The sequence below is a fragment of the Canis lupus genome, chromosome 6 (genome assembly GCF_011100685.1).
Source record: "Canis lupus familiaris isolate Mischka breed German Shepherd chromosome 6, alternate assembly UU_Cfam_GSD_1.0, whole genome shotgun sequence".
Taxonomy (NCBI): domain Eukaryota; kingdom Metazoa; phylum Chordata; class Mammalia; order Carnivora; family Canidae; genus Canis; species Canis lupus.
This window is the reverse complement of record NC_049227.1, coordinates 57,144,679-57,156,872: the sequence shown is the minus strand read 5'-3', so window position 1 is coordinate 57,156,872 and position 12,194 is coordinate 57,144,679. Positions and strand designations below refer to the sequence as shown.

Here is a 12,194-nt window from a genome sequence, read left to right as displayed (position 1 = left end):
ATCTAAAAAATTTTAATATGGGGATCCCTGGGTGGCTCAGTGGTTTAGCGCCTGCCTTTGGCCCAGGGCCTGATCCTGGAGACCAGGGATCGAGTCCCACGTCGGGCTCCCTGCATGGAGCCTGCTTCTCCCTCTGCCTGTGTCTCTGCCTCTCTCTCTCTCTCTCTCTGTGTCTCTCATGAATAATAAATAAAATCATTTAAAAAAATAAAAGGGATTCCTGGGTGGCGCAGTGGTTTGGTGCCTGCCTTTGGCCCGGGGCGCGATCCTGGAGACCCGGGATCGAATCCCACGTCGGGCTCCCGGTGCATGGAGCCTGCTTCTCCCTCTCCCTGTGTCTCTGCCTCTCTCTCTCTCTCTCTCTGTGACTATCATAAATAAAATAAAATAAAATAAAATAATAAAATAAAATAAAATAAAATTAAAATTAAATAAAAAATAAAAAAATAAATAATAATAAAAAATTTTAATACAGTTCAAATCAGTGTGGTAGGTTCATTTCAGCCCCTTCACTGCCAAAACTGGGGGCAAGGACTGCTTTAGTTTCTCTGCCTTCTTTGTCTGTGATGACCAAGGTATACTAGATATCAGCTGCACTGAACTTTAAACTTCATTATCCTTCTTTTTTCTTGGACCCTGACAGATGTGGCATCCTTTTGCCTGGCCTGAGCAGAAAGTCCTTGATTTCTTCAGTTTTGGGAGGCATGACTATAAGCGCACAAGGGAGTATGCAGCCCAAATAGCAAGCAGCAGGAAAAGAGCTCACCTCTACTTCTTGACTGCTTTGTGCTCCTCACTTTGTTCTCTACTTCTAATGCTCCTTCCTCTGAGATCTTAAAACCTCATCCCTATACACTCAATCTTCTTAGGATACCTGCTCTGTCTTACTGCTGTAATTAAACCCAACTGATTTCTGGTGCAGGCTGCTCATCTTCTCACACCTCTTACAAAGCAGTCAGGGAGGCAGCAGTGGAGAAGGGTGGTATGGGTAGAGGCTGGGTATTATCTTGGTTCTTGCTGCACTCTCAAGCAAAAGCACATTTTCCTTTTGAGGCAGATGCTGTACTGCCTCAAAGCAATAAAATGCCAGCTTTGGAAAAATAGCTACAATCCACCTTCTCTACCTTTACACCCAGGCAGCTGAGTACTGCTGGAGAAAAATCCTACCCAAATACAAACTGCTACCACTATAGTCGTGGTCTCCAACCAGTCGAGTGCTCAGACTACTAAGGCTTTCATGTCTCCTACCATCTCTTTTTCTTCTCCTTTTAGTATTCCAACCCTTACCAACTCCTTACCAACTCCTTGGCAATTTCTACAATTTCTCCCTCCTCATTCTTCCTTCCAAGTACTAACCAGGCCTGACTCTGCCTAGCTTCCGAGATCAGATAAGATTGGGCACCTTCAAGGTGGTATGGCCACAGACTCTACCTCCTCATTCTTAAGAGCTCTCCTTCACCTAGAAATTTGAGGCCACTGGGTTTAACTCTCTTCAATTTTAAATTTTTTTTAAATTTTTTTTTTAATTTTTATTTATTTATGATAGGCACACAGTGAGAGAGAGAGAGAGAGGCAGAGACACAGGCAGAGGGAGAAGCAGGCTCCATGCACTGGAAGCCCGACGTGGGATTTGATCCCGGGTCTCCAGGATCACGCCCTGGGCCAAAGGCAGGCGCCAAACCGCTGCGCCACCCAGGGATCCCTCTCTTCAATTTTAATATTCCATTCCTGCTACAAATTTCCCTACATGCATACCCATTTTTACCTCCTCCAGGTGTCCTGATCCTGTGCTCAGCTGTGTGCTCCAAAGCCACATTTTATTTCAGTTATCCCATAAATAAATATACATACTCAAGGCTCCCTGTCTCCCCCATTACCTTCCTACCCTAGGCCCGTGTCTTCCACTTACTCTTCTTCTTACTCATCCTCTTTTGAAGATCACCTTATACTAGTTGTCTTTTTCTCACTGGTCATGTGCTCTTTTAACACTGTTTTTTGTCTCTAACACTCCACTTAAACTGTTCTTGCTAAGATTATCAATGGCATCTTCCTAAATCCAATGTATGCTTTTCAACTGTTACTTTACAGGCCACATTTAACACTACCAATCACTTTTTCTTCCTGAAACTCTACTATCCCAGTTTCTGTGATATTTGTACCACCTCTGTGACCCTTCTTTCTTGGTCTCTTTGGTGGGCTTAAGTGTTGGTACTCTGTAGGTTCAATCCTAAGCCCTTTTCTTTTCTCACACTAATCTACCTCTTTAGATGATCCTCAAAATTTGATCATCTTTCAAAATTTTCTCCTTAAAAACCTGCTCTGGGAATTAGATATAAAGCAATTACTGTTAATCTTGTTAGATGTCATAATCTTGTTACAGGTCATAATGGATTGTGGTTTTTTTTTTTTTTAGAAGTCTTTACTATTTAGAGAAACATACTTGAAGACTTATGGATGAAATGATATGTCTGGGACTTGCTATAAAACACTACAGTTAAAAAAGGAATAAGCAAAACAAGATTAGCAAAATTTCAAAAATTGTTCAAACTGGGTAATGGGTACATGAGGTTACATTATATTGTTCTTTCGGCTTTCTGAATATTTTTAAATTTCTTAATAAAAAAATATTTTTAAAGCACAAAACATACTGTTTCTTGCTCTTTACTCTCTATCTCAATTATTGGCACCTTCATCTGCCCAGTTAAGCAAGCATAAAACTTCATCCATGAATTAGCTTTTAAACTATTTTTAAAATTAAATTAATGGCCAAATTTTGCTGATTTTATCTACCTTCAAATATTTTATTTTGCCCTCTCCTCTTCATCTCTACCACCATTTCCATAATCAAGATCCCATTATTTCTCACTAAACTCCCAAAACACACCTAAGGATCTCCCTATTTCCAATCTTATCTTGGTTAAATTCAACCTCCACTGAAATGATGAATCCAAAACAATTATATCACAACCAGGCTTAAAATCCTGTAACAGTTGGTTACTAACTTTCTAACTATCTTCTCAAAATAGGGTACATATATCATACATGGTAATGTTTATACTGTATCCAGGGGATTATACTGTATATTAACATTGGCAACAATGAAGAAGCCCCAGTCTTTTATGTGTTGCTGGGAAAATCCCTCCTTTTCTCTCCCTCTACATCACTCATAGCCTCTTCCCTACTATCTTGACCATCAGCATTAACTCCAATAACCATGCAACCCTATTTATATTAATTACCAAATCATTTCTTATCCTCAGAATCTAGTTCCCCTAAATTTCTGGCATCTCTTCATCTAAACCCTTCTCCTACTTCTTGGATCTCAGGTACCCTTCAAAGTATGGCCTGTGGCACTCACAATTATTAGCAAAATCCATTCTTTGTGAAATGGTCTCTTACTTCATTCACTCTGAAAATTTTTTTTCTGAAAATGACTATTTTCTCTGCAGACCTCTCAAAGGGTTGCTATTTTTTTTCACTCATATCCACTATACCAAGCCTAGAAGTAAAATATCTGTTCTTCTTATTGCTTCCCCAACCTCTCTAAAACCCTGAGCTTTGAAACTTACTTCACGTGACTATACAACATCTACCCCAAGGCCATCCATTAATTGGGTTTTGGACATTATTCTTACCATAATTCTGTGTGACTTAAATGTATAACCAACAATTTTCTAATACCCTGGAATCTCAGGTACTTCACTATCTAGTCCAATGACCCCAGCCTCCGCTGGATCCTTAGAAAACTCACTCCATGATCATACCCCAGACATTGTTATTAGTAACTTTAACTTTTCTGCAGTGTTATTTCAAGCATCCTGTGGTTTGTTTTTGTTTTTGTTTTGTTTTAAGATTTTATTTATTTATTCATGAGAGACACAAAGAGAGAGGCAGAGACACAGGCAGGAGAAGCAGGCTCCATGCAGGGAGCCTGACGTGGGACTCAATCTGGGGACTCCAGGATCACGTCCTGGGCCAAAGGCAGCGCTAAACCGCTGAGCCACCCAGGCTGCCCAAGCATCCTGTTCTTTAACCTCTAATCTTTTCAGCTCACTCCTTTTAATAACCTAGGCTCCAGCAACTTGTTATTCACACCAGGAACTACAATCCAACGATTCCATCATCTTCTTCACTGTCTCTCACATTTTGTATGTCCTATCTTCCCTCCTTATTCAGCTTAAATTCTACTGTTCCTCACAGTCACTTCCTTGCATACAAGCTCAATGCCTTTCTCCCTCTCTTGCTTTGTAGAATTCACAGTTCTCAAAACTCTGACCTAATTAAATCCAACTTTCTTCCTATGTTGTACCTACACTCATACAGCTGAACATGGCTAAAGAAAATCCACAATCACAATGATTGCTCTAATCTGAAATTCATGACTATTAATTTCAAGTACATAGTTTTCCATATTTCAAATTAGTTCCCTAATACGGAATCCCAGCACACTTATTAGTACTCTTTGATGCATTACACCAAATTACTTTTAAAATAAAATTTACTTATTTCTGGAGTTATTTTGAAAATATCATAAACCTTAAAACTGAGGATATCTTTTGGCACAGAAATTCTACTTCTAGGAATTTATTTTAAAAAAGCAACTAAAATATGCAAAGATTTGGTTAAAAGGGTACTTATCATAGACTTAACAGTTAAAAGAAGAAAGCTGGAATTATTTTATAATATTGAAAAATTGGAGAAAACCTAGAAAATTGGAGAAAACCTAAAACCTACTAGGGCACCCCGGGTTGGTCAGTGGTTTAGCGCCTGCCTTCGGCCCAGGGCCTGATCCTGGAGTTCCAGGATCAAGTCCTGCGTTGGGCTTCCTGCATGGAGCCTGCTTCTCCCTCTGCCTGTGTCTCTGCCTCTCTCTTTCTGTGTGTCTCTCATTAATAAATAAGTAAAATCTTAAAAAAAAAAAGAAAACCTAGAACTAGATGGCCCTAGTTAAATAAAAACAGAAGGACAATGGAAAAATATTCGTAATATGTTAAGAGAAAGTACGTTACAAAAGAGTATGTATAATGGGACAGAATCTTTGAAAAAAATTACATACACGTATATATTCATTTAGGACTGCAAAAGCAAAGTCTGGAGGTGTTAATTTCATTACCCAAATAATATTGCTATTTATTTTCCACCTTTTTAATCTGTGTTCTACATATTAATAATGTATCAATTTGCATGCCCATGTGCAGTACATGAGAATATAGCAGTACATTTTAAATTATAGCAGATTTTATGGAAGATTAAATTAGCTGTACTTACTATTATTTCAGATGCAAAACATCTTAAAGGATCATTTCCTGCTTCTTTAGACTGCTCAAAGAATTGTGCTGTCAGCAAAGGGCATTTCAAGCTTTTGAAACAACTAAGGTGTAAGAAATGGGTAACTGTGAATACAGTATTTTGTAAGTATAAAATACCTAGCTCTATAAACTTATCAAAGTTAATTTTACATGATAAAATAACATAAGCACCAATGACTCAACAGCATGTAAAACTGCTAATGTAAAATTTTTCCTACTGGGATTGGGGAGAGAATGAGCACACCTTGAGCTGTTTACTCCATGTGGTAAGATTTACTTCCATGCCTGGACTATACCAATAGTTACTGAAGGTTTGAGGACCAGTGCTATTTCATGATGTAGTTTTCATTAGTTCAAGGAAAATCGCGACAATGTAATTTTTTTCATAAGCTCAATTTGTTTTACTTAGAAAACCAAACTATTCTGTAATTAAGCCTTTCCAATTTCTTTAGTTTAAATATTTTCACGCTCATGAAATAATGGGTTTATAAATGGCAAAAAAAATTTTAATGTTCTAACCTAAAAAAACAGAAAGCTAACTGTAGTTTTAGTCTTCAAATTTTAGAAGATAAAATTACTCATCCATGTAATTCAGTAATCTAGTCCAATACAAATATAATACAAACTCTGCATGTGATTTTAAAATCTTTTAGTAGTCACATTAAAAAAGAAACAAGAGAAACTACTTATAAACTTAATATATCTAAAATATGATTATCTCAATGTTAGTATAAAAATTATTGAGGTAGTTTATTTTATTTTTTTTATTTTATTTTAGTATTTTTTAAATACAAGTCTTCAAAATCCAAGGAGCATTTTATACTAAGAGTACATCTTGGGATCCCTGGGTGGCGCAGCGGTTTGGCGCCTGCCTTTGGCCCAGGGCACGATCCTGGAGACCCGGGATCGAATCCCATGTCGGGCTCCCGATGCATGGAGCCTGCTTCTCCCTCTGCCTGTGTCTCTGCCTCTCTCTCTCTCTCTCTGTGACTATCATAAATAAATAAAAATTAAAAAAAAAAAAAAAAAAAAAAAAAAAAAGAGTACATCTTAATCTTGCTAGCCATATGTCAAATGCGTGACAGTCACAGTGTACATACAGTATTTGTTTAGTGTATAGTGCCCCTGGAATGATATGCTTTTGGCTACTCTGTTACCGTTTTTGTTGTAAAGTTGGATGTTCAACTTTCTGGTGCTACTTCTGTTGCTTTCATAAGAAGAGTAAAAGCACAATTCCCCTACAAAAAGACCAGATTCCTTGAGCTACACCTATCTACTTCCCCTACTTTATTCACTTACTGAATAAAAGCAAGTCATAGAAGCATACAAATTTAACAAATGGATTTAGGTTTTTAATTTTTAAAAATGTAGAATATGGCATTTAATGAAGCAATGACCACTGTATCCCATAATCTTCTAAAATTCAAAACCTGAGCTAGATTTATACATCCATGGCAAACAAATACAGCAAAGAAACATAAAATAACTGACTACTTAACTCCATTGTGAACTATTAGCAAAAATATACTTACAACTTCAGTAATTCATCCTTTAACTTTTCATTTTCATTTTCCAGTGAGTTTTCTTTGTCATTAATGACTTCTTCCACAAAAGGCTTAGTGAATTCTATTAAGGCCTTGCAACACTGACAAAGGCCATAGTCATCTGTTTGTATTTGTTCCTCTGAGTATGGAACAGGAAGGAGAGATAGCTGACTCCAAAGGGTGGACAATGCTAATCCCACTGAATATGCCTTGTTGTTATGAAGTTTCTGAATCACTAAAACAGAGACCAAGTTGTGACCTGAGTTAACTTCATCAAGTATGCTATACATGGGACAGTAAGTCCAGTAAAGGTAGAATTATAACACGTTTAAAAAAAACATCGTAACGACTTTGAAATCAGGATGATAGATCATAACTTAACTGATAGTGTTTTTATCTTTCCTTCTTAGTGGTGCATGAAATACCTAAGCATCTTAAAATCAATCATGCACCTTATAACAGATGCCACGAAATCTTGTTTGTTTCTAACTGTTTACATAGTTAAGACAAAACACTTCCATATTTTTGGTTGTTATTAACTATTAAATAAGAGAAGGCTCTTTGCAAAATATTAAACATTGAAAAAATGAGAAGTAGTATTACTAGAATTACCTTTCTAGGAGACTTTGAGTATGTCAAGTGGTTCAAAGCTGCTTCATTCTCATTTAAAATGAATTTAACTTCTAGATTCCGAGTCCTTTTATCGTACTCTGAGTTACATGTAAGTCATAAAATGAAAACATAATCTCTTCCCATGGATAAATACTGTCTGTTTTGGTTGCCAAGCTCCATTGCTTAACAGTAATGTTACTGCACTCAGCCATGGGAGACTTTTCTTTCACACTTGTTTCATTCGTAGTTCTTTTGCTATCCTCAGCCCCAACTTCCCAATGCTAAGGATAAGCAATGTTTGCACAATACTGTTCTTAACCAAGATACAGGACCCACCACAATGCTAACAGAGTAAAGCAGACATCACAGAGGCAATCCTTTAAATATGTTTACAGAGAAAGTTTTAGATATAAGTTGCAGATATGAAGGTTAAGCAGAAAGCTATAGATTACAACACAGTACCTGAAAAACAGCAGGACATTTAACAAAATATATACTGGGTACCCATCTGTGCCAGGTATTGTCATCTTTCTACAGGTAGCAGGATTCAAAATGGTACTGCTATTGCTAGTATAAGCAGAGTACTCAATAATTAGTCATAAATTTACTTTGGTATAGTGCTGACATTTTGGACTAATAACAAGAACTTAACACAGATAAAATAAGAAACATTTAGATATCAAAATACTCATTACCTGTTTGTAATGGCTGAAGTAAAAGAAGAATAATTTGGGATATCTGTTTTCCAGAGGGCTCTTCAATCAGTTCAAGCAAACCCAACAATAATTCCTTTGGATTACATAACTATAAAAATATTCACAATTGAACCTGTTTAATACAAGTTGTATTTAAAGCCACATGATTACTATTTTTAAAAGGCAGCATATATTGAGAAAATAGAATTATTTTTAACAGTAAAACACCTCACATAATTGTTTAAAAAGATACACCAACAAAACAGTCAGAATCTGACTGTCAAATCACTAAAACTAAAAGCAAAAAGTCATGAGTGTCTTAATGGACAATTATACTTGGGGTGCCTGAGTGGCACAGTCAATTAAGCGTCTGACTCTTGGTTTTGGCTCAGGTCATGATCTCAGGGTCTTGGGATCAAGCCCTTTGTCAGGCTCTGGGCTCAGTTTGGAATCTACTTCAGATTCTCTCTCTCTCTCTCTCTCTCTCTCTCTCTCTCTCTCTCTCAAATAAATGAATAAAATCTTAAAAAAAAAGAACTCTATTTGGATACTGAAATTCCTAGGAAAAGTTAGAAAAATAGGAGAATAGAAGAACTTGATTACCAAAACTGAGGTTTCTTTTGAGCTTTGACTGTCTACTCTGAAAGCTACCTTAGTTTCTCATGACTTCAGCAGGTGGGACTTTTCTATCTCACACTGTCAGGGTATTTAAATGAGTAAGTCTCTTTTGTCCTTTCTGAACAGATATAACTTTGCACTGCCTTCTGACTACCCAGAATTACCACACTTGCCTTGTTTTCCTTTTAAAGTAGTTAATAACTACTATCTAGATGGGGTTTCCACTTTCCAAGTATGTATTCTTATTTGTACTGATCTCTAAGTAGCTCTTTTTTATGTCCTTTTCTTTAGATTTTATGCTCCTTTACCATTTTTTACTTAAAACTCTAGTAACTTTTTTATCAAGTCTCTAAGGTTGTTGGTTACAACAAATCTCCTTCCTATTCCTATATCCCCTGTGATCATTTGCATTCTTGATTTTTAATAATCTTTTAGAGAATGTACCACAGAGAAAAGAGGACTGAGATTTGCTAGTTCCAATGTTGTTAAAAGAACAGCATGGGCTTGGAACTAACTGCTTCTCTAAACCCTGAATTCCACATCTATCTGATAAGCTACTTATTAAAAATAGAACGTTTTAGGTATCTTCTTGGAGATTCTGAATCAGTGGGTCTGAGTTGAGGTTAGATACTTCTTATATTCAGAAATTTGGAAAAACTGAAGTGGACTTGCCCATCCAATCAATAATATTGGGCCTTTTCTCCAAAGAATTCTCTTCTCTATTTTCATGAGCTAAAAGCTTTATCACCCAAAATGAGCATTAAGCATTAAAACAAAATACTGCTGGCTATCATGACAAAGAGAACCTAATTTTGTTAACTTACCTTTACCAATAAATCAAGCATCAGAAAATAATATTTTCTTTTCTCATCTTCCTTATTCCACAAAAGACATCGAACAACAGGACCAACAAGATTCCAGCCCATATTCTTAATGATGACCTATAAAAACATTTTTAGAGTAAAGAAAATACTGCCATCTATAGGGCTCTTACAGTAAGCTTTCTTAACTTGAAGGAGCTTAATATTTCCTCTGAAATAGCTATGAGGCAAATGAAGCCTACAGCATCTCACCACTGACTTCTCAGGGTTGGCTATTAACAACTCTCAACATTTTAAAATAGTTTTTAATACTCTCACTGAAGAAAGGTGAATGGACATTTACTTTAAACCAGGTATGTTGGTCTTTTTTATACTTTAGTTTCTCTATTTCTAATAAGAGAATTAATTTGAGCAAATACTTAATTTTCACGGAGAATTTTGCTCTCCTGATTCATAAAGAAATGCACCCAACCCCCCAAAAAAAATTACACCCAACACTTATGAACCTTTTAAAGTAACTTGGAAAATCTGTAAATATATTATGATTACATAACTTATGTAAAAGGGGATACCACTTCAGTTACTTTCTCTTCAACATACAAGTTATTTCTATTTTCAAAGATATTTCAGAATGTTTACCACACAAGTAAAAGTTTATATTCTTGTGATTCACATTCATAATCAAAACCTCTATTTCCAGAACTAGCAATAATATACTCCATTTCTCTGGGCTGCTTTCTACTTCAACTTATCAGTATTTAATCAAGAATACACTATTATATGCCAAGTCCCTAAAATATTCTGGTGCTATAAATTAAGTAAGGTAAGATCTCTATCCTGATAAGAGTTTACCTTCTAGATTGACTCATTAAAAAAACACATCTATTCCGGAAGACAATTAAGCACATACTCTCTCCATGACCCCAGTCTTATAATCAAACCAGAGTATTGAGATATAGCAGGAGAACTGCCTTCCATCTAGGAAAGGCAAGAAAGGCTTCTCTGAAGAGACAGTGGCTAAGCTAAAATTGTTAGGGAAGTCTGTCAGGTGGAAAATATATTTAAGGCTCTGAAACAGCAATGTGTAAAGGTGTAAGACTTAACATGTCCTAGAGAACTAGTAACAGAATATGTTAGCGTATATGAACATATAGCTCACAAAAGAGGAAATGCTGTTTATATTTTTGCTCACTTATCAATTAGACATTTTAGCATTTGTCTTTATCAATCTGCATGAGCTCCCTTCTTGTATTTACAACAGATAATTATTTGGTTTTTTTGGTTGTCCTTATTTTTTTTATAAGCAAAATACACTTACTTTTCTTTGATTCTTTTCCTATTAGCTTTTAAGTCTAAATTGGTTTCTCTCCTTTAGAGATTCATAAACAAATCATTTATATTTCAACATATATACATTTCACCTTTCTTTTTATTCAAAAGATTTATGTTAGAAACATGGAATAAAGGGCGCCTGGGTAGCTCAGTTGGTTAGGCTTTCAGGTCTGGATTTTGGGTCAGGTGATGATCTCAGGGTGGAAATCAAGCCAGTGTCTGGGCTCAGCAGGGGGTCTGCTTACCCCTCTACCCCTCTCCTTGACTCATGTTTGCATGCACGTGCACTCTCAAATAAATACATCTTTAAAAAAAAATTTTTTTTTAAATGAATGCTTGAATCGATTATTTTTTTTTAAACAAATAGCAAAACAATCATTCTTGGGATGCCTGGGTGGCTCAGCTGTTAAGTGTCTGCCTTTGGCTCAGGTTGTGAACCCAGAGATCAGGACTGAGTCCCACATCGGGCTCCCTGCATGGAGCCTGCTTCTCCCTCTGCCTATGTCTCTGCCTCTCTCTTTCTGTATCTCATATGAATAAATAAAATAAAAACAACAACAACAAAAACAATCATTCTTTTTAGCTAATGGGAAAGACAACTCAGCTGTTCTAAATATTTTCGTTTCATATTCATAAATCATTCCATACTAGTTATTTCTTCTGCCTGGCATGCTCTTCTTTCAGATAGCTCTTCTCCCTATGGTTTACTCCTCTCCTTCCTTTTCAAATCTCTGCAGTCTCACCTAACATGGTTCATCCCCTAGTTATGCTTTATTTTTTTCTATAGTATTCATCACTTTCTAACATACCATATAGTTTATTAGTAGATACCTGTCTTCATTAGAGTTTAAGATCCATATGAGCAGTTTTGTTTACTGCTGTATCTATTCCTAGCATCTAGACAAGGGCCTGTTAAAAAATAGGTGCTCCATAAATACATTTTGAATGATGTCTGTTATCTTTAAGATAACAGGGTGACAAATTAGATTCCCTCCAAAGCTTTGATATTCTGTTGTTTTTATTAATTTTTTCCAAATTACTAAATATTTATTCCACCATTACCTATTAAGACTACTCTTGCTTTTTAAAACTTAACTAGGGGATCCCAGGGTGGCTCAGCGGTTTAGCGCCTGCCTTTGGCCCAGGGTGCGATCCTGGATTCCCGGGATCGAGTCCTGCATCGGGCTCCCGGCATGGAGCCTGTTTCTCCTTCCTCCTGTGTCTCTGCCTGTCTCTCTCTCTCTGTCTATCATAAATAAATAA

General features: G+C 36.4%; 1 protein-coding gene across 3 annotated transcripts in view; it reads right to left on the bottom strand.

Moving 5' to 3' along the window:
- GLMN (glomulin, FKBP associated protein) overlaps positions 1 to 12,194 on the bottom strand; it is a 48,375-nt gene that overhangs the window by 18,774 nt on the left and 17,407 nt on the right. For all 3 annotated transcript variants that reach the window (XM_038541371.1, XM_038541369.1, XM_038541370.1), the window contains exons 4-7: positions 9,603 to 9,719; positions 8,161 to 8,269; positions 6,842 to 7,088; positions 5,269 to 5,371 (exon numbers count right to left, since the gene is read on the bottom strand). In XM_038541371.1, the coding sequence (XP_038397299.1) occupies positions 5,269 to 5,371; positions 6,842 to 7,088; positions 8,161 to 8,269; positions 9,603 to 9,719 (576 nt within the window). The remainder of the gene's footprint in view (positions 1 to 5,268; positions 5,372 to 6,841; positions 7,089 to 8,160; positions 8,270 to 9,602; positions 9,720 to 12,194) is intronic.